At 43.0% G+C, this 22,891-nt stretch overlaps 2 protein-coding genes across 4 annotated transcripts in view; one reads left to right on the top strand and one right to left on the bottom strand.

Annotated features, from left to right (window-relative positions):
• Window positions 1-752: 752 nt before the first annotated feature.
• Window positions 753-11,808, top strand: DNAJC9 (DnaJ heat shock protein family (Hsp40) member C9). Its single transcript, XM_067465705.1, has 5 exons — window positions 753-1,009; window positions 3,534-3,674; window positions 7,637-7,891; window positions 10,669-10,755; window positions 11,388-11,808. Exons 1-5 carry the CDS (start codon window positions 830-832, stop codon window positions 11,505-11,507), a joined length of 783 nt encoding a protein of 260 aa, XP_067321806.1. The 5' UTR covers window positions 753-829; the 3' UTR covers window positions 11,508-11,808.
• Window positions 11,809-14,130: 2,322 nt separating this feature from the next.
• Window positions 14,131-22,891, bottom strand: part of FAM149B1 (family with sequence similarity 149 member B1) — a 30,273-nt gene continuing 21,512 nt past the window's right edge. For 2 of the 3 annotated variants that reach the window (XM_060768804.2, XM_060768807.2), the window contains 4 exons: window positions 18,752-18,877; window positions 17,369-17,450; window positions 17,136-17,270; window positions 14,131-15,199 (listed from right to left, as the gene is read on the bottom strand). In XM_060768804.2, the coding sequence (XP_060624787.2) occupies window positions 15,129-15,199; window positions 17,136-17,270; window positions 17,369-17,450; window positions 18,752-18,877 (414 nt within the window). In that variant the 3' untranslated portion in view covers window positions 14,131-15,128. The remainder of the gene's footprint in view (window positions 15,200-17,135; window positions 17,271-17,368; window positions 17,451-18,751; window positions 18,878-22,891) is intronic. The other variant, XM_060768806.2, reaches the window with a different exon arrangement.

Genomic DNA, 22,891 nt, shown 5'->3' with positions numbered 1-22,891 from the left:
CTGCAAGGCCATTCATTGCTAATCAAGCTGGCCAAGCAGACAAGAGTCTTTCTCTCACCTTGGACATTGTTACAGATATAGAAAACCAATTTTCAGAGTTTCCAACAAACCTCACAACCTCTGAGGATGCCTGCCATAGATGTGGGCAAAATATCAGGAGAGAATGCTTCTGGAAGATGGCCAGACAGCCCAGAAAACTCACAGCAACCCGATCTACTTTCTGTTTTGGGGGAAAAAAAGTATTGCATAGATATATAAAAACCAAATTTTCCTAGTTTCCTTACAACATCTGAGGAGGCCTGCCATAGATGTGGGCGAAACGTCAGGAGATAATGCTTCTGGAACATGGAAAACTCACAGCAACCCAATCTACTTTCTGTTTTGGAAAAAAAAAGTATTTCATATATATATGAACCCCATTTTCCTAGTTTCCTCACAACCTCTGAGGAGGCCTGCCATAGATGTGGGTGAAACGTCAGGAGAGAATGCTTCTGGAATGTGAACTCACAGCAACCCATTCTTGACAACTATACAGAGAAGTCATGGAAATACAGAAGAAATTCAACAGAAAGGAGAAAACCATGAAAATGAAGAAAAAAAATTATGCTAAACCATCATGCTAATCCTAATTGAGCCCGCGGATGCAGAATCTGCGGATCCTGGGGACCGGCTGCCCTTTGTTACGGTGGTGTGTTGTTTTGCGACAGCAGGACCGTAAAGTAGGAAGGGGCGTGGCTGGCGGGGAGAGGGGGCGTGGCCTTGGCCTTGCGCGGGTTTTTTTTCCCGCGTCGAGAGGCGCTTGCCTGATGGGCGTCTCTGGGCGGGTGCCATGGGTCTGCTGGAGCAGTGCCGGGAGGCCTTCGGGGCCGGAGACCTCTACCAGGTGCTGGGCGTCGGGCGGAAGGCGTCGGGCGAGGAGATCCGGAGAGGGTACCGCAAGGCCTCCCTCCAGGTGCACCCCGACCGAGCCCCGCCCGGCCAGGAGGAGAGAGCCACACAGCGCTTCCAGGTAAAGGCACTCTCTGGGCAGGAAGGAGGGCGGCCGGAGAAGCAACAGCCCTCCAGTGTAATCCCTCGCTGAGAAGGCGGGGAGGGCTCTAAGCCAGGCTCAGCTGCAAAGCTCAATCTTCTATCTATCTATCTATCTATCTATCTATCTATCTGTAAATGCTCTGTGCATAATGAGTACCTTAAAAACAAAAGAACCAATGAACGAAATCACACCAAATTTGGCAACAAAACGTCTCACCACACAAAACATCTCACATCACTCCAGAAATTATGATTTTGTCATTTAGGAGTTGTAGTTGCTGGGATGTATAGTTCACCTACAATCAAAGAGCATTCTGAGCTCCACCAACAATGGAATTGAACCAAACTTGGCACACAGTTCTCCCATGAGTAACAGAAAATACTGGAAGAGTTTAGTAGGCATTGATCTTGAGTTTGGGAGTTGTAGTTCACCTCCATCCAGAGAGCACTGTGGACTCAAACAATGGTTGGACCAAACTTGACACAAGCACTCAATATGCCCAAATATGAACACAGATGGAGTTTGGGGGAAATAGAGCTTGACATTTGGGAGTTGTAGTTACTGGGATTTATAGTTCACCTACAATCAAAGAGCATTCTGAACCCCACAAACAACAGAATTCGGCCAAACTTCCCACACTGAACCCACATGACCAACTGAAAATACTGAAGGCCATCCAGTCCAACTCCCTTCATCAGGACAAGAAAACGTAATTAAAGTCCTGACAAAGAGCCACCCAGCCATAGATACAGATAGATAATAATAATAATAAGAGTGATCTTGTCTGCTGTGGACTCATCCTGTTGTGTTTTAAATAATAATAATAATAATAACAACAACAGCCAGCAGAGTGATCTTGTCTGCTGTGGACTCCTCTTGTTGTGTTTCAAATAATAATAATAATAATAATAATAATAATAATAATAAACACCCAGCAGAGTGATTTTGTCTGCTGTGGACTCATCTTGTTCTGCTTCAAATAATAATAATAACAATAATACATACATCTTGGGTTTCAAATAATAATCATAATAACAACAACAACAACAGCCAGCAAAGTGATCTTGTCTGCTGTGGACTCCTCTTGTTGTGTTTCAAATAATAATAATAATAATAGTAATAATAATAATAAATAACAAATAACAACAACAGCCAGCAGAGTGATCTTGTCTGCTGTGGACTCATCTTGTTGTGTTTCAAATAATAATAATAATAATAATAATAATAATAATAATAATAATAATAATAATAAATAACAACAACACCCAGCAGAGTGATTTTGTCTGCTGTGGACTCATCTTGTTCTGCTTCAAATAATAATAATAACAATAATACATACATCTTGGGTTTCAAATAATAATAATAACAACAACAACAGCCAGCAGAGTGATCTTGTCTGCTGTGGACTCCTCTTGTTGTATTTCAAATAATAATAATAATAACAACAATAATAATAATAATAATAATAATAATAAATAACAACACCCAGCAGAGTGACTTTGTCTGCTGTGGACTCATCTTGTTCTGCTTCAAATAATAATAATAACAATAATACATCTTGGGTTTCAAATAATAATAACAACAACAACAACAGCCAGCAGAGTGATCTTGTCTGCTGTGGACTCCTCTTGTTGTATTTCAAATAATAATAATAATAACAATAATAATAATAATAAATAACAACACCCAGCAGAGTGACTTTGTCTGCTGTGGACTCATCTTGTTCTGCTTCAAATAATAATAATAACAATAATACAGAGCGCTTTGCCTTTACTTTTTTGGCCTGAGTAGTGAGAGAGGCGCTTTTGCTTCCCAAACCCTTCTTTACTGCAGTCGCCCTCTTTGACTTCATGGACCAGCCCACGCCAGAGCTCCCTGTCTGCTGTCACCACCCCCAGCACCGTCAGAATCAAGCCAGTCACTTCAAGGATCCCATCCATCCATCTTACCCTTGGTCGGCCCCTCTTCCCTTTTCCTTCCATTTTCCCCAGCATCATTGTCTTCTCTAGGCTTTGCTGTCTCCTCATGATGTGGCCAAAGTACTTCATCTTTGCCTCTAATATCCTTCCCTCCAATCAGCAGTCGGGCTTTATTTCCTGAGGTATGGACTGGTTGGATCTTCTCGCTGTCCAAGGCACTCTCAGAACTTTCCTCCAACATAAAAGTTCAAAAGCATCTGTCTTCCTTCACTCAGCCTTTCCTATGGTCCACTTCTCACATCCATTGGTTACTACGGGGAATACCATTGCTTTAACTATGCAGATCTTGGTTGCCAGTATGATGTCTCTACTCTTCACTGTTTTATCGTTGGCTATTTGAGGGAATGATGCTGATAATTTGTATTTAATATTGAGAGCCACTTTGGGTCTCAATCAAGAATAGAACACAGAGGGGAGGAAAAATACAGCTTGAATATTGAGACTTGGCTGTCCGGGATTGGGGTGGTATGGTTGTTCCTTGCTGGATTGTTGAAGTCCCTTGTTGTCTTTTCTCCTCTCAGATCTTGGGCAAAGTGTATGCTGTGTTGAGCGACAAGGAGCAGCGGGCTTTGTATGATGAACAAGGAATTGTAGATGAGGAGTCCAGTGTGTTCACCCAGGAACGCGATTGGGAAGAGTATTGGAGGCTGCTCTTCAAAAAAGTAGGTTGCTCTTGGTTTTGTAGCATCAGGACAGATGGTCCTTGGGCCATGCTTGGAGTGACAGAGACAACACTTTTTCTACGTCTTTAGCCAGTCAGTCCAGGAAATGTAATACTGTATTTACTTTTTTCCCTATATTTTAAAATTATTATTATTATTTAACATATAAATTTTACGGAATCAGAGAGAATGACAAATATCCATAGGTGCTTGTGGGTTTTTTCGGGCTATATGGCCATGTTCTAGAGGCATTTCTCCTGACGTTTCGCCTGCATCTATGGCAAGCATCCTCAGAGGTGAGGTCTGTTGGGACTGGGAAGGGGTTTATATATCTGTGGAATGACTAGGGTGAGACAAAGGACTTTTGTCAGTTGGGCTAGGTGTGAATATTTCAACTGACCACCTTGATTAGCATACAATGGGCTGACTGTGCCTGGAGCAAACTCTTCTTGAAAGGTAATTAATGTCCCTTCCCAGTCCCAACAGACCTCACCTCTGAGGATGCTTGCCATAGATGCAGGCAAAACGTCAGGAGAAATGCCTCTAGAACATGGCCATATAGCCCGAAAAAAACCCACAAGAACCTAGTGATTCCAGCCATGAAAGCCTTCGACAATACACATATATCCATGTTTGTCCAACTAACAAAAGATGAAAGATTGAAGTAGAATACATGGAAACACTAAACGCTGCTCCTATAACACTAAGGAGCACCCTACCTATCTAGGAACAACCTGGCTACGGTGATCCAGGTGACGGTCATCTCGAGGCTTGACTACTGTAATGCCCTCTACATTGGCCTTCCTTTGTCAGTGATCCGGAAACTGAAGCTGGTGCAAAATGCAGGGGCTCGTCTTCTCGCCGGGGTGCCGGCGAGGTGTCGTATCACCCCAATTCTCCAACAGTTGCACTGGCTACTGATTGAGTACCAGATTACTTTCAAGGTGCTGGTACTAACCTTTAAGGCCTTATATGGTCTGGGGCCGATGTACCTGAGGGCCCGCTTATCTCCCTACCAACCCCAGAGATTACTCTGGTCTGAAGACCAAAATTTGCTTATAGTCCCCAACATCCGGACTTATCATTTGTCATCTACTAGGCAGAGAGCCTTCTCGATTGTAGCCCCTTACTTATGGAATGCCTTGCCAGTTGAAATTCGAACCATCCGAGACCTACTTGTAAATGACGACTCTTTCTTTTAGCTTCAGATTAATCGTTCTAATCAGTCAATCATAAAAAAGAAAAGGTCATATCAGTACAGTAGGTGGACCACCTACTGCAATGCAACCTGAGCCCTGCCACATGCACAATGGAGGACCTTCTTGCAGCAACACCAGAGGCACTCCAAGTGGCCAGCTACTGGTCAAAGAACATTTAATAGAATACCAAGTCTGCAAACTTTGTGGTTTGTTTGTTTGTTTTTAATGCAATACAACTGTTTTGGTTCGCTCTTGACACGATAAATAAATAAAATAGAGTGAGATTATTGTAAGGGAAACTCGCCGGTATTCCCACAATCTTACCATTCGGGTCCTTGCCAGGCCGCTTTGGATGATACGGAGTCCAAACAAGTTAGGGCAAAATGTGGCTTATTCATATTGCGCAATAGGAAGGCGGACAGGCAGCATAACAATATGCCGCTACCAAACTGCCCGCCCCGACTGGGACAAACGTTGGGCTTATTTACCCTTGGCAATGCATTTAGCAACCACGTTCCAGTAACATAACACGCCCCTTGTAACCTTTTGGTTGACCCTGTGGTCAGTTACCAGTAAACGTGTAGCAACCTTTGTACCCTGTGGTCAGTTGTTGTTTCCAGAAGTCTATGGGGTAACTGTATTCTCGTGGTCGGCCAGTTCCTGGCAACTATGAGCTTGTGAGGTCTGTTTTTTTCCATCTCAATTGAAACAAGCTGTGGTTCGTCCACTCCTTAAAAAGGTCTCCCTTGACTCCACGGTGCTGAACAATTTCAGACCAATCTCCAACCTCCTTATTTTGGGTAAGGTGCTGGAGCGGGTGGTTGCCTCCCAGCTCCAGGGCTTTCTAGATGACATCAACTACCTAGATCAGTCACAGTCTGGTTTCAGGCCTGGTCATGGCACCGAGACCGCCTTTGTCGCCTTGGTGGATGACCTCCATAGAGAGCTGGACAGGGAGTGTGACCTTGTTGATTCTCTTGGACATCTCAGCGGCTTTCGATACCATCGATCATGGTATCCTTCTGGGTCGACTCTCTGGGATGGGTCTCGGGGGCACGGTTTTGTCGTGGCTCCGGTCCTTCCTAGAGGGTAGATCCCAGATGGTGAAGCTGGGAGATGCCTACTCGGACCCCTGGCCTTTGACCTGTGGGGTCCCGCAAGGCTCTATCTTGTCTCCCATGCTCTTTAACATCTACATGAAACCGCTGGGAGAGGTCATTTGGAGTTTTGGAGTTGGGTGCCATCTCTACGCAGATGACACACAACTCTACTACTCTTTTCCACCTAATTCCAAGGAGGCCTCTCAGGTGCTGGACGAGTGCCTGGCCGCTGTGTCTATCTGGATGAGGAGGAACAAGCTGAAGATCAATCCCGACAAGACAGGTCCTCCTGGTCGATCGCAAACCTGATCGGGGTATAGGATGGCAACCTGTGTTGGACGGGGTTACACTCCCCCTGAAGCCACAGGTCCGCAGTTTGGGAGCCCTCCTGGATTCATCGCTTATGTTTGAGGCTCAGGCGTCGGCGGTGTCCGGGAGGGCTTTTGCACAATTGAGACTCGTGCGCCAACTGCGACCGTACCTCGCAAAGGCTGATCTGGCCGGGGTGGTCCATGCCTTGGTCACCTCTAGATTGGACTACTGTAATTCGCTCTATGTGGGGCTGCCCTTGAAAACAGCTCAGAAATTCCAACTGGTCCAATGGGCAGTGGCCAGGATGTTAACTGGTGCTCCTTACAGAGAGAGGTCAACCCTCCTGTTCAAGGAGCTCCACTGGCTGCCATTTATTTTCTGAGCCTAATTAAAGGTGCAGGTGCTTACCTACAAAGCCCTAAACCGTTTGGGACCATCCTACCTGTGTGACCGCATCTCTGTTTATGAACCCACGCGCTCACTTTGTTCATCCGGAGAGGCCCTGCTCGCGATTCCGCCTGCATCGCAGGCGCGTCTGGTGGGGACACAAGACAGGGCCTTTTCTGTGGTGGCCCCTGACTCTGGAACACCCTCCCTAAAGATCTTAGACAGGCCCCTACGTTGGCAGTCTTTAGAAAGAACTTGAAGACCTGGCTGTTTCGATGTGCCTTTCCAGAATAGGAAAACTCCATCAATAAGTCCCAGAAGCACTTTATTAGAAATTAAGATTCTTGGTACACTGCACTTACCCTATAATCCCTATATATCACCTGTCACATCAGCACTTATAATCTGTACCCATTACTCTGGCCCGGCCCAGTTTTATTGTGTCCTGGTGTATTGTTTTATTGTTGTTGTTTAATACTGCTTTAACTGTTTTTAATTTGCTTTAGGTTGTGTATTGTTATGTTGTGTTTTGAGGCCTTGGCCTTTGTAAGCCGCATCGAGTCCTTCGGGAGATGCTAGTGGGGTACAAATAAAGATAATAATAATAGTAATAATAATAATAATAACAACAACAACTATGGGGTAATATGTACCTTTGTAGTCAAGCAGTTAGCTCTACTGGAGGAGTCTGTCTTGGTCAATCATCCTGTTTACCAAGTACCAAGCACAGCACATTCGCTCCAGTTCCCTTGCAATGTTCCTATGCGGCCTACCTGTCTAAAACACCCTGGAAACCCCTAAATATGGCTTATGGTCCCCCTCATTACCTCTATCATATCATGCAGAGGCAGTCAAGTAGCTATCAAAGAAATAAAAGTTAGAGCGATGGAGGCATTACTTTTTGACCCACCCTCCGCTTGGAGAAAACCTTGTTTATGGAGTAAAACTCTTTTAAATCCCACAGATAACTGTAAAAGATATAGAAGACTTTGAAAAGAAGTACAAAGATTCGGAAGAAGAACTGGACGACATTAAAGCCGCATATGAGGACTATAAAGGCAATATGGACAAAATTATGGAATCCGTGCTCTGTGTGGATTATGCCGACGAGCCTAGAATCAGAAAGATTATACAGCTTGCCATTGACTCCGGAGAACTTCCAGTATATAAAGCCTTTGTGAAGGAGTCCAAGCAGAAGGTGGCTGCAAGAAAAAGAAGGGTATGCTGGGCAGCAATAAAATTTAATGGCAAAATGTATAATGCCGGACATTACATACAATTCCAGATGTTTTATGATCTGTTTAAGGCATACACATTTAGCATGAATTGCAGCACCAACGTATTTTGCAACCCCATTACTTTGTTGGACCACTTTTTCCTAAAACAAAGGGTGAATTGTCTGCCTTGGATGGCTTTCATTTACTGTTTGACATCGTAACATACCTTTTTTTTCCAAAACAGAAAGTAGATTGGGTTGCTGTGAGTTTTCCGGGCTGTATGGCCATTTTTCAGAAGCATTCTCTCCTGACATTTCGCTCACATCTATGGCAGGCATCCTCAGAGCTTGTGAGGTCTGCTGGAAATTAACCAAGAGGGGTTTATATATCTGTGGAATAATGTCCAGGATGGGAGAAAGAACTCTTGTCTGTTGGAGGCGAGTGTGAATGTTGCAATTGTTCAACTTGACTAGCACTGAATAGCCTTGCAACTTCAAAGCCTGGCTACTTTTAATTTTACATTTGGCCCAGCCATAGGTTTTTAATGCTTGTTGTGTTACTGTACTGCTTATATTTTATTTTATTTTTGTTTATGAGATGTATTTTAACTGTTTTGTATTGTTTGTTTGCTATTGTTTTATTATTGATGTATTGTGGGCTCGGCCTCATGTAAGCCGCACCGAGTCTCTTGGGGAGATGGTAGTGGGGTATAAATAAAGTTTATTATTATTATTATTTGTTGAAAGGTGTTAGCTGGCCCTGATTGTTTCCTGTCTGGAATTCCCATTTTTGAGTGTTGCTCTTTATTTACTGTCCTGATTTTAGAGGTTTTTTAAAAAATACTGGTAGCCAGATTTTGTGCATTTTCATGGTTTCCTCCTTTCTGTTGAATTGTTCACATGCTTGTCGATTTCAATGGCTTCTCTGTGTAATCTGACATGGTGGTTGTTAGATTAGATTCCCCAGGCAGGAAGCAGCCAGGCTTTGAAGCTGCAAGGCCATTCAATGCTAAACTGGCCTATTGCAACATTCACACTTGTCTCAATTAGACAAGAGTTCTTTCTCCCACCCTGGACATTATTCCACAGATATATAAACCCCACTTGCCTAGTTTCCAACAGACCTCACATTTCTGAGGACGCCTGCCATAGATGTGGGTAAAATGTCAGGAGAGAATGCTTCTGGAGCATGACCATACAGCCCAGAAAACTCACAGCAACCCAGTGGTTCTGGCCATGAAAGCCTTCGACAACACAGAAAGTAGATTTCTGGCCTATTTTGATGATAAATTTTTGCGACAGTCCACATGGTTTCCCACAAAATTAGTGGCTAAACCCATTGAAGTTGCACACTTTCTGAACGTTTCTGTTTCAGATTTTATGCCCATTGTTTTCAAATGTAGTATCTTTTGGGATTTGATCTAAACCTCAGACTGAATTAAAATTCTAATCCTTTTGTGCTATGGCCTTGCTATAGTTTTATCTCTTTTAATATATGGCATTGAATCTGCAATCACTGAATAATGTAAACTGTATAATCGATAGGAAATCTGTAAACAATATTGGTGTTTATTCTGGGACATTACTGTTGGTGGCCATGATTGATAATATAATATAATATAATATATAATATAATATAATATAATAATATGGAGCCCCCAGTGGCACAGTGGGTTAAAGCGCTGAGCTGCTGAGCTTGTTGACCGAAAGGTCACAGGTTCAATTCCGGGGAGCGGCGTGAGCTTCCGCTGTCAGCCCTAGCTTCTGCCAACCTAGCAGTTCGAAAACATGCAAATGTGAGTAGATCAATAGGTACCGCTCCGGCAGGAAGGTAACGGCACTCCATGTAGTCATGCTGGCCACATGACCTTGGAGGTGTCTGTGGACAACGCCGGCTCTTCTGCTTAGAAATGGAGATGAGCACCACACCCCAGAGTCAGACATGACTGGACTTAACGTCAGTGGACAACCTTTACCTTTTATAATATAACGTAATATAATATAATATAATCAAGGCGGTCAGTTGAAACATTCACACCTAGCTCCAGCAGACAAAAGTCCTTTGTCCCACTCTGGTCATTCCACAGATATATAAACCCATTTTCCTACTTCCAACAGACCTCACTACCTCTGAGGATGCTTGCCATAGATGCAGGCAAAACGTCAGGAGAAAATGCCTCTAGAACATGGCCATATAGCCCAGAAAAACCTACAACAACCCAGTGATTCCGGCCATGAAAGCCTTCGACAATATAATATAATATAATATAATATAATATAATATAATATAATAACAACAGTGAGCCTTCTGGCTAGCTGCTGAACTTGCTGACTGAAAGGTTGGTGGTTTGAATCCAAGGAGTGGGGTGAGCTCCTGCTGTTAGGCCCAGCTTCTGCCAACCTAGCAGTTCGAAAACATGCAAATGTGAGTAGATCAATAGGTATCGCTTCTGCAACACTTTATGCAGTCATGCCGGCCACATGACCTTGGAGGTGTCTACGGACAGCGCTGGCTCTTTGGCTTAGAAACTGAGATGAGCACCACAGCCCAGAGTCAGACACAACTAGACTTAATAATAATAATAATAATAATAATACTTTATTTATACCCCGCCACCATCTCCCCAAGGGACTCGGAGCGGCTTACATGAGGCCAAGCCCAACAACACATCAATAAAAACAAGAAAGCAATACACAAAAACAATACAATACAAATCACATATAAACAATAACACACATTTAAAAAACGTACCTGTTAACAACTGTCTTAACTGTTTCAGGCTGAGAAGGAAGCTAAAGAAGCAGAAAAATCCAGAGAAGAGCTAGGTCTTGGTGAAGGAGATGACGACTTGACAGCACTTATTCAGGTAAGATGAAAGAAAGATGCGTTGCCGTTCATTCAAGTATAATTTTTAGCCTTCAGAAAGTTAATTGCAATGTTTAACATTAATATGGGGCTTTGATGGCCTAGGGTTAAACCCTTGCTGATTGCAAGGTCGGTGGTTTGAATCTGTGGGACGGGATGAGCTCCCGTTGTTAGCCCCAGCTTCTGCCAGTCTAGCAGTTCGAAAACATGCAAATGTGAGTAGATCAATAGGTCTATATGGCCATGTTCTAGAAGCATTCTCTCTTGACGTTTTGCCTGCATCTGTGGCAGGCATCCTCAGACAACCTCTGAGGATACCTGCCATAGATGCAGGCGAAACGTCAGGAGAGAATGCTTCTAGAGCATGGCCATATAGACCTATTGATCTACTCACATTTTCATGTTTTCGAACTGCTATAGCCTGAAACACCTACAACCCAGTGATTCCGGCCATGAAAGCCTTCTACAATACATTGAGCATCTCTCTAAACACTGTTCATTAAAAATATTAATATATTTGTATGTATCTTGCCTTCTGAATTATCTTGATAAAATGTCCCATCACCTGTAGGAAGAAGCCTGTGAAATATTTATGCATTTATTTAACCAGCTTATGCTTGGTCCATTTAACAGAGCAGACACGAAAATCGAAAAAAGGAGATGGACGACTTCTTGGCTCAGATGGAAGCGAAGTACGGAGGCAAATCCAAAAAAGGAGGCAAAAAATCAGCACCCAAGAAAGGAATGAAGTGACTGGTGTAAACAGAATTCCTATTTGAGCAGAAAAACAGTTATTTGCAGATCTATCCAGGAACATATGGAGATATAAAATCAAAGTAGTTATTAAGTTCCTCCAATTGCAGTGAGAGTCTTTTAGTAGGATTGCTGCTGAAGAACAAAAACTCCCAATTCAAAAAGAAACCCGAAAGCATAAAAAGTCTTCACTGTTTACATTCTATAAAGCAATATTGTTTATGTCAAGAGTGTGTTTCATCACTTACTGGGTTTTTAGAGATTTTTTTTTTGTCAAATTAATAAACATGTTTCTAAAGCAGTGTTTCTCAACCTTCCTAATCCTGTGACTCCTTAATACAGTTCCTCATGTTGTGAAGACCCCCAAACATAAAAATTTTTTTATTGCTACTTCATAACTGTAATTTTGCTACTGTTATGGTCAGAGGTTCGAATCCCCTGATTCAAACCTCCGACTTGTTGGTCTTCAGTCCTGCTGGCATAAGGGTTTTCTCAACCTTCCTAATGCCTTGACCCCTTAACACCATTCGTCAGGTTGTGGTGACCCCCAACTTAATATTATTTTTGTTGCTACTTCATAATTGTAATTTTGCTCCTGTTATGAATCGTAAAAAGGGAAGGTAAAAGGAAGAGGGGCCGACCAAGGGCAAGATGGATGGATGGCATCCTTGAAGTGACTGGACTGACCTTGAAGGAGCTGGGGGTGGTGACGGCCGACAGGGAGCTCTGGCGTGGGCTGGTCCATGAGGTCACGAAGAGTCGGAGACGACTGAACGAATGAACAACAATGAACTGTAATGTAAATATATGATATGCAGAATGTACTTTCATTCACTGACCAAATGTGGCACAAATACCTAATATGTCCAAATTTGAATACTGGTGGCATGGTGGGGGGGGGGGGTTGATTTTGTCATTTGGGGGTTGCAGTTGCTGGGATTTATAGTTTACCTACAATCAAAGAGCATTCTGAACTCCACCAATGATGGAATTGGACCAAACTTGGCACACAGAACTCCCATGACCAACAGAAAATACTGGGAGGGTTTGATGGGCATTGTACTGCCAAAGGAGAGAATGCCTCTAGAACAGTGGTTCTCAACCTGGGGTCCCCAGATGTTTTTGGCCTTCAACTCCCAGTAATCCTAACAGCTGGTAAACTGGCTGGGATTTCTGGGAGTTGTAGGCCAAAAACATCTGGAGACCCCAGGTTGAGAACCACCAGCCTAGAACATGGCCATAGAGCCTGAAAAAACCTACAACAACCCATTGATGGGCATTGACCTTGAGTTTGGGAGTTGTAGTTCACCTACATCCAGAGAGGACTCAAACAATGATGGATCTGGAGCAAACTTGGCCCGATTGCTCAATATGCCCAAATGTGAATACTGGTGGAATCTGGGAAAACAGACCTTGACATTTGGGAGTTGTAGTTGCTGGGATTTATAGTTCACCTACAATCAAAGAGCATTCTGAACCCCACCAATGATAGAATTGGGGCAAACTTCCAAACAGAATCCCCATGACCAATAGAAAATACTGTGTTTTCTGATGGCCTTTGGTGACTCCTCAGACATCCCCTCAAGACTCCCTCCCCTCCCAGGGGTCCCAAGCCCGTGGTCAAGAAACGCTAACTTTGATGAAGGCTTAGAACGCATGATCATCAAGTTTGTAGATGGGACGAAATTGGAAGGGAGAGCCAATACTCCAGAAGATAGGAGTTGTAGTTCACCTACAATTAAAGAGCATTCTGAACTCCACCAATGATGGAATTGAACCAAACTTGGCACACAGAACTCCCATGGCCAAGAGAAAGTGTGTGGTGGGCATTGACCTGGAGTTTTGGAGTTGTAGTTCACCTACATTCAGGGAGCACTGTGAATTCAAACAATGATGGATCTGGAACAAACTTGGCATGAATACTCAGTATGCCCAAATGTGAACACTGGTGGAGTTTGGGGGAAATAGATTTGTCATTTGGGAGTTGTAGTTGCTGGGATTTATAGTTCACCTGCAATCAAAGAGCATTCTCAACCAAGGATAGAATTGGGCCAAACTTCCAACACAGACTCCCCCCATATGAACAACAGAAAATACTGTTTTCTGATGGTCTTTGACAACCCCTCCAGGGGTCCCGACCCCCAGGTTGAGAGACGTTGGTGCGCCACTGGAGGCTCCTAGGAGATGGCTGATTTCATTGCTTCAGCTTTTTCTCAAAAAAACCCTACCCAACTACATGGCATGTAGCAGAAATTTAGGAACACAGTTTACCATGTTGCTCGTGAGCGTGCAAAATGCCTACATCTGTGTGGATTCCGCCAACAACAATACCCCCTCCTCAAAAACCTTACAAGGAGTGTTAAATGCCCTGTCTGGTACATGAGAAACAATCAGAAAACTTTTTCCAGAAACAGAAACCTTTTTCCGAGTTCCAACAGACTTCACTACCTCTGAGGATGCTTGCCATAGATGCAGGCGAAACGTCAGGAGAGAATGCCTCTAGACCATGGCCATATAGCCCGAAAAAACCTACAACAACCCAATCAGAAAACTAATTTAAAAGACGCCATTCTTAAAACCAGGAGCTACATCCCAACCGTGCTACGTAATTACAATTCAGATACAACTTAGAAAATATTTTTTATTTGCATACAAAAGTTATTCCATATTACAATTTAATAAACCCTTTTCTCATTCTGGCATTTACAACTTTCACATGGTATCTAGAATATAATGCAACGCTATCTTTAATTTACATCTCTTGAAAGATTTGCAGTCTGGCACTCACTTGGACTAGTAAGACCTAGAGTTAATCTGCAGAGTTATTAACGTTAAATTAATATTCATTGTAGGCTATGCTTTTACTAACTATTTCTTAACACCTCTCACCAGGCCCAATGCCTACAACGTGTAAGACGTTTTTTCCAAAGTGCAGGAACGCTGCAATTGAGAGGTGAACAGAAACAGTTTCTTGTAAGTTTTTACCAAACTTTTTGCTCTAAATAAAAGAAGAGAAAGTAAGTACTGGAAGTAGAGTCATAATAGACACAACTGTAGTAATCCTTGCAGTTGAATATTAGGAATATCGATGTCATTAGGAATGATGGACACCTATATTTAAATAAAATAAAAACAAGGATTCTGTAAGCTTTAAATCTTGGCCACCTTTCAGACATCAGATTCCGAACCTTTTCTGAATCACGGGATCAACTGGTCCTGATGTCTCCTCATATTAGTAGAGCAAATAACAGAAGTTGGTCCAAGGAGTAATCTAGTATTACTAAATAATATATCGCCATTATGTTCCACTAATTGGCAAGTCATTTTGGAGCTAACAATAGTATTACTGCTATTAAGCCAGTCACTCTTGACCAACAGGAATCTTGGGTTTAGGTTTCTACAACACAAGCTTTCAATATCCCTCAGAACAGCATAGGAATCAAAATTCCCACACAACTGTAGTAATCTTTGGCAGTTGAGTTTATACAAAAAGACGACTTGTAAGAAAGGTTTGGAGTTCTTCTGTAAACAGGTTTCATATTGCTACAGCGGAATACTGCTTTCAAAAGCTTCTGGAGATGCCCCCTCATCTTGGAGATGGGATAGCTGCTCCTCAGCATGCTACAGACCTTGTCTGCTTCTGGATCCACCTCGGCTATGGGTTCGCACAGAACCATGCAACTGAAGACCTACTAAGCAAAAACCAGACAAAGCTTTGAAAGCAAGCATAGTATTCAATATCATGCCATGTTAGAACAAACTGGTACCTGAAGTGTTCATGTCCCAATAACCTTGGAAAGAGTGATCCAAAGATTCATTTGATACTAGCTGTTAGGCATGTGCAATCCATGGTTCTAAAGTACTTACAAAACTAAAATTCTGGTGGTGAAAACTAGGGGGCACTGGTGCTTTGCTTCTACAGTGTTGCAAAAGTTCTGGTGATGAAAATTTCAGAACTCTAACAAAACTTTCAAAATTTCATTATTATTTCATTATTGATGATTTTTATGACAAAAACCAATTAGGAATTGCCATTTATAATGAAATTTTGAAAGCTTTGTTAAGAGTTCTGAAATTTTCACCACCAGAACTTTAGCAACATTGTAGAAGCAAAGCACCAGCACCCCCTAGTTTTCACCACCAGAACCTTAGTTTTGTAAGTACTTTAGAACCATTTAGAACCATGGATTGCACATGCCTACTAGCTGTACCCGCCACGTGTTGCTATGGTCATTATTCTCTTCCTCTTTCTTTCTTTCTTTCCTTCATTCCTTCCTTTTTTCCTTTCCTTCTCTCGTTCCTCCCTCCCTCTTTCTTCCCCCTTTTCTTTTTATTCTTTCTTTCCTTTCTTCCTTCTCTACCTCTTTCTTTCTTTCCTTCTTTTGCTCTTTGCTTCCATTCTTCTCTCTTTCCTGCTTTCTTTCCCACCTTTCCTCTTTCTTTCTCTCCTTTCTTCTCTCCCTCTTTCCTTCCTTCCCTTCTCTACCTCTTGCCTGGACACTGGCAGGAACAGAGCCTTGCAGCCCTCAGCCTTGGTGGGCCAGGTGCGGGGAAGGTGGGATGCGCTTTTTGAGCCAGGCCTCACTCATCCAGCACCGCCCCTTCTTTCTGCCATGGCTGTGGGACACCTTCCCGCCTGTTTCCCGGTTGGGCACGCAGGCGGGGTCACATGAAAGGTGGTTGCAGCAGAAAGAAGGGGCCAGTGCTGGGTGAGCAGGGCCCATCTCGAAAAAGGATTTTAGGCTCCTCCTAAAGACTGCCAATGTGGGGGATTGTCGGATATCCTTGGGGAGTGAGTTCCAGAGACGGGGGGCCACCACAGAGAAGGTCCTCTCCCTCGTCCCCATCAATCGCACCTGCGAAGGGGGCAGGAGCGAGAGCAGGGCCTCTCCAGATGATCAAAGAGATCGCGTGGGTTCGTAAACAGAAATGCGGTCACACAGGTAGGCGGGTCCCAAACCGTTCAGGGCTTTGTAGGTAAGAACCTGCACCTTGAATTGGGACCGGAAAATGAACGGCAGCCAATGGAGCTCCTTAAACAGGGGGGTTGACTTCTCCCTGTAAGTCACTCCAGTTAGTAACCTAGTTGCCGCCCATTGTACCAATTGAAATTTCCGAGCCGTCTATATCATGCTCTGAGCCAACACTTGTTTCCCTTGACAGATCTATTATGTCAGCCATCTCCCACCCAACTCCCTCACTGAATTTCTAGAGTTTGGCATACTAGCTACTGTAAGGAAGGAACAGCAAATACAAACACTGGACTTGAGGAACTTTGCTTCCAGCACTCTTAAATGTATTTTATAAACACAGGTATTGAAAAACAACTAAATGTGCTGGAAGAAAGATAAGCTAAAAAGGGAAACTCTGATTGGTATTATGATCACTCTTACTAAAACCCACAATGCAGCATTTAGCTAAGAATAAATTTTGCTTGATGAAATAAAAAATTGGAACAAATATACTGAATTATAAAAAGTGTCAGGAGTATAAAGTTGCTATTCCCGACTGATGAATTTTTGACAAAATAATCAACAACTGCGTTTCAGAAAAGATGGGAATGACTTTATGAAATGTGAGCAAAAGAATGACGCAGCATGTTCAAAAGCATTGCTTCTTAGTTCTTACCCAATGGAGGTTGATCTTCTTTGTCCTCCTCATCCTCATTAAGAAAATGACCAAGAGGCTGGTGGTGGAAAGAGTTAATATAGGAAGAGCTGGATATCCCTAAACTGATTCCCAGCACTCCTACGTTAATAGAATCTGTAGAATAATAAAATTTTCAGTGTTAAAACTCTCGTAATTTGACATCCTTGATATACAACTGTTTAAAGCAAAACAACTTTCAAATGTGCACATACCTGTGCCGGCAGATCCTTTGCTATTTCGCGGTTGATTAGCATAATCAATAACAGTGCAAGAACGACGGTACTGTGAATCTGGCTAAAGCAGCAAATAAAACAGTTATGTTAGATGCTGGAGCAGGATGTTCCAAATTGAAATACTCAAAAGGTTATGATCTCTCAATATATGTGGATCCCATTTAACAGAATTCAAATCTTGTTTATTCCCTCCCTGCATCTTAATAAACACTGAGGTAGCCCTACTAAACATTACTAGGAAAATCATCACTGTTAAAGTTATTCAAGATATATGCCAAAATATATGGTAATTAAAGGAATGGATACAGAAAACAAAATACCCTGATGCAGTGGCAGATGGGGGGAATTAACCAAATTGAGATTATTCCCTACCTAACAGTTCCATTTAAACCTAAACAACATTAGCAAACATTGTAAACATAAAGAATTCAGCAAATGGCACCAGATCTTCTTCATGCTTAAATTGAAACCTAAATTTTCCTCGGTGGTGCAGTGGGTTAAACTGCTGAGCTGCTAAACCTGCTAACTGAAAGGTTGCAGGTTTGTATCTGGGGAGTGGCGTGAGCTCCTGCTGTTAGCCCAGCTTCTGCCAACCTACCAGTTTGAAAACATGGAAATGTGAGTAGATCAATAGGTACCACTCGGCGCTCCATGCAGTCATGCCGACCACATGACCTTGGAGGTGTCTATGGATAATGCCAGCTGTTTGGCTTAGAAATGGAGGTGAGCACCAGAGTTGGATACGACTGGACTTAATGTCAGGGAAAAACCTTTACTAAATTTTCCATTAACCATAATGCTCAAAAGTAAATTATACAGAGCGGGTTATATTACACACTTCCATGATATTATAGGGTAAGAAATGGCGCTCACGGATTCTGAGGATATTCACTCCTCTTTTTCAAGAGAGAAGAAGGGTTTGTTGTAGGGAGGATATTTCATTTATTGAACCAGAACCCAATCCAGCTTTTCACATTGTTAAAGCAAGATAATTCTCTGTTCCCTGTGAAAACAGTTTCACTGGATAACAGTCTACAAATATGTTATTTCAGCAAATATGTTGAGTAAATTGTTAAATGCGAATATTAGTAACATAAGGGTCTCTGATCTTGCCTTGGTGTCAATGGAAATTGTGTTAAAATGTGAATATGAAAAAATAAAAAGGTGGAGGTTAAACACTAGGATACTGAACTATAAGGAGATCTTCTACATAGAGTGTAATCAAGTCTTGTCAAGCCTTGTTGTTTGGCTTGGTATTGTGATATGACCTAAGGGCTAATCAATACAATTTATTATTATTACTAAAGAAACAGACGAAAAAACAAACTGTATGGATCTGGATGTAATTTTGACACCTCTTACCCAAAATGCATGGGATGTGTTGGGCCTGGAGAAACTATCGGGTAATAAAAACCTCTCATGTACTGGTTGATGGTTGATTTCATCCGCTATCGCACTGCGAGCCCTGCTAGCATTTCCCCGGGATTTCTGTAAAGACAAGACAGTTTGAGATCCAAGGTTACCTTGTAAGAGCCTGAAAAGTCTGCACTATGATATTGTTCTCTGAAGTTAACAAAATGATTATTAATAATCATCATCATCTTTATGTGTATCCTAAGAGTCCCCGTTGGTGCAATGGGTTAAATACATCTTTGGGCCAGCAGGACTGCTAACCAAAAGATCGGTGGTTCAAATCTGAGGAGTGGGGTGAGCTCCCATCTGTCAGCTCCAGCTCCTCATGTGAATACATGAGAGAAGCCTCCCACAGGATGGTAAAACATCTGGGCATCCCCTGGGCAACATCCTTTCAGACTGACAATTCTCTCATATAAGAAGCAACTTGCAGTTTCTCAAGTCGTTCCTGACATAAAAATATTATATTCCGTCCCATCACCCCACCGTGGACTAGGGATGGCTCACAACAAAATGGCAGCCATTCGATGCCAGACATACATCTATATAAATAAAAATGTAATGTTCGTTTGTGGGATTAACATAACTCAAAAAAACCACTGGATGAATTGACACGAAATTGGGACACAATACACCTAACAGTCCAACGAGTGTCCATCACCCATAAACACACACACACACACACACACACACACACACAAAACCCCAGCGGAACTGACTTAAAAACACACCATATATACATATACACATACACTCATATAAATATACACATGCACACATTCATACACACACACGTATATATATGCACAAACACACAGATCTACACATATACACAAACATACATATACATTCACACAGATATACATATACACATGCATGCATTCATATATACATATACACATGCACACACATATACATATCCATATACACACAAATATGTATATAGACAAGCACACACATATACACAATACGCATGCACATATAAACACACAAATACACAAATATATACACACTTATATACACCCCCCCACACACACACATATATATACAAATATATATATACACACACATATATATGTGTGTGTGCAAACACACATATATACACAAATATATACACATACATAAACACATACATAAACACATACATATACATACACACAGATATACATATACACATGCATGCATACATATATACATATACACATGCACACACATATACATATCCATATACACACAAATATGTATATAGACAAGCACACACATATACACAATACGCATGTACACATATAAACACACAAATACACAAATATATACACACTTATATACACACACACCCCACACACATATATATACACAAATATATATATACACACACATATATATGTGTGTGTGCAAACACACATATATACACAAATATATACACATACATAAACACATATACACACACAAAACACATATACACAGACTGGGCCACAGCAACACGTGGCAGGGGACAGCTAGTAATAGATAATAGAGTAATATAATACACGTTAACAAGACAAACAATAATAAATCAATAAAAACACAATCAAATAATCAATTCTTGCAAACATTAACTCCCAGATCTGTTTGGGGATGGGCAGAGGATAAGCAAATGGGCTCAATTTGCCTTGATACTCTAATTCTATCCGCAGGTAGACAGTTCTGAAGATGGAAAATTGCCACCATTGTTGGTCCTAATGGATTGTTTCCCCCTGAAAAGTTAGACACCTCTAAAATCCCATTTTTCCTCAAAAGCCACTGTCCTTCTACCCTGGATAACACAAGGGAGGTTTGGGATGAAACATTAGATGAAGGATGTGTGTTGTGCATGCACCCCCCCCCCTCAGATTCCCAATGTGCCCCCCCTCCAATTTTTCTTACTCAAAACTCTAACCATAAACTCATTTTCATCGAGAGCCACATCAGCCTTATGGTTGCTTTCAAAGCGCTGTTGAATCCATGGACAGAAAATCAGTGGATACTGATTATTTTTACATAGTGGTCAGTGCTCTTCAGTTTTTACCCAGTTTCGAATCCTAGGTGTGACAATGTGAGCTCACATCACTTTTGATTATCCACCATGGGGACTGGAAATAATGGGAACTGCAAGCCAATAGCACTCGTGACTCTAAGATTGGGGAAAGGTAAAGGGCATTTTGAAAGGCAGACATCAGATCTACAAGCCTTGTATCTAAATCCAAGCCCCACTATCCTATCTGAACAGAACAAAGTGCAGCCTTCCAAATGTTACTGTGTCACAACTCCCATAATCTTTAGTCATGATGTTGAATGAGGTGAAATACAGGAGTTGTAGTCCAGCATCTAGAGCAGGGGTCCTCAAAGTTTTTAAACAGAGGGCCAGGTCACAGTCCCTCAAACAGGGTATAGGGTCACAACCTGTGCTGGATGGGGTTACACTCCCCTTGAAGGCACAGGTTCGCAGCTTCGGGGTCCTCCTGGACTCATCACTGAGCCTGGAATCCCAGGTTGCAGCGGCCAGGGGAGCTTTCGCACAATTAAAACTTGTGTACCAGCTGCACCCGTATCTTGGGAAGTCAGACTTGGCCACGGTGGTCCACGCTCTCGTTACATCTAGGATAGACTACTGCAACACACTCTATGTGGGGTTGCCTTTGAAGACTGCTTCAAATAGTCCAACGAGAGGCAGCTAGGTTAATAACTGGGGTGGCATACAGGGAGCATACAACTCCCATGTTACGCTAGCTCCACTGGCTGCCAGTTTGCTACCGGGCACAATTCAAAGTGCTGGCTTTGGCCTATAAAGCCCTAAATTTGGGCCCTGGCCCAAATTACCTGTCCGAACGCATCTCCCCCTATGAACCATCGCAGAGATTGAGATCCTCCGGGGAGGCCCTGCTTTCCGTCCCGCCATTGTCACAGGCACGATTGGCGGGGACGGGAGACAGGGCCTTCTCGGTGATTGCTCCCGAGCTATGGAACTCCCTTCCTGGTGAGATCAGGTCGGGCCCCTCCCCCCTGTCCTTTTGAAGGATGGTAAAAACTTGGCTGTGGGACCAAGCTTTTGGGACAAGGCAATAAAGCGGCAATAGGAAATATGACCAGGCCAATTAGATTTGACGTGGATGACTAGGACGGTTTTAAATGGTGTATTTTAATATTTCGATAAATGTTTTTAATGTTTATGTATGTATATAAGAATTTGTGTCCCGGCATTGAATGTTTGTCGTATATATGCTGTGCTCCACCCTGAGTCCCCTTCGGGGTGAGAAGGGCGGAATATAAACAACAATGAAATACATATTGAGATTCTGGATATGGAATGCGGCATGGAGGAGGGGGGGTGTTGCGCCAGCCGAGGGGCCCCCATAGAAGTGGTGGTGGGGAAGGGGAGATGCGGGAAAAGGAGACCATTAATTCGGCCTAGGGATCGTAATTCCAAACCGGTCTCCTGATATGGTAAACTGGTGTAACCAGGATGGCGGTCCCTCTGGATTGAAGGTGGTGCTGTTGAACGCCAGATCTGTCAATGGAAAAACAACTTTCATCCATGACTTAATCCTGGATGAGCGGGCAGATCTGGCGTGCATCACGGAGACCTGGTTGGACGAAGCGGGAGGCGTGAATTTGACCCAGCTTTGCCCACCAGGTTTTTTCGTGTAGCACCAGCCACGATCCGGAGGGCGGGGAGGCGGGGTCGCAGTTGTCTATAGAGATTCCATCCCTCTGACCAGGGGCCCCATCCCGCAGTCAACAAATTTTGAATGTGTCCACTTGAGGTTGGGTGACCGGGACAGAATAGGGATTCTGTTAGTGTACCGCCCACCTCGCTGCACTACAGTCTCCTTACCTGAACTAGCGGGGGTGGTCTCAGGCCTGGCATTGGAATACCAGCGGCTCCTTGTGCTGGGGGACTTCAATGTCCATGCCGAGGCGGCCCTTTCAGGAGCGGCTCAGGACTTCATGTCTGCCATGGCAACCATGGGGCTGTCCCAGCAAGTATCTGGCCCCACTCATAGTGCAGGACATACATTGGACTTGGTTTTCTGCCAGGGATGGGAGGAAGGTGGTGGGGTCGAGGAGCTGACC

This window comes from Anolis sagrei, chromosome 3 (genome assembly GCF_037176765.1).
Source record: "Anolis sagrei isolate rAnoSag1 chromosome 3, rAnoSag1.mat, whole genome shotgun sequence".
Lineage (NCBI taxonomy): Eukaryota > Metazoa > Chordata > Lepidosauria > Squamata > Dactyloidae > Anolis > Anolis sagrei.
Note: the sequence above shows the minus strand (reverse complement) of the source record. Positions and strands in the feature narration are given on the sequence as shown.

Coding starts and splice junctions, on each gene's coding strand:
- DNAJC9 (XM_067465705.1), top strand. CDS start 830: ATGGGTCTGCTGGAGCAGTGCCGGGAGGCCTTCGGGGCCGGAGACCTC. Junction 1,010..3,533: donor GAGCCACACAGCGCTTCCAG/GTAAAGGCACTC, acceptor TTCTCCTCTCAG/ATCTTGGGCAAAGTGTATGC. Junction 10,756..11,387: donor ACTTGACAGCACTTATTCAG/GTAAGATGAAAG, acceptor TCCATTTAACAG/AGCAGACACGAAAATCGAAA.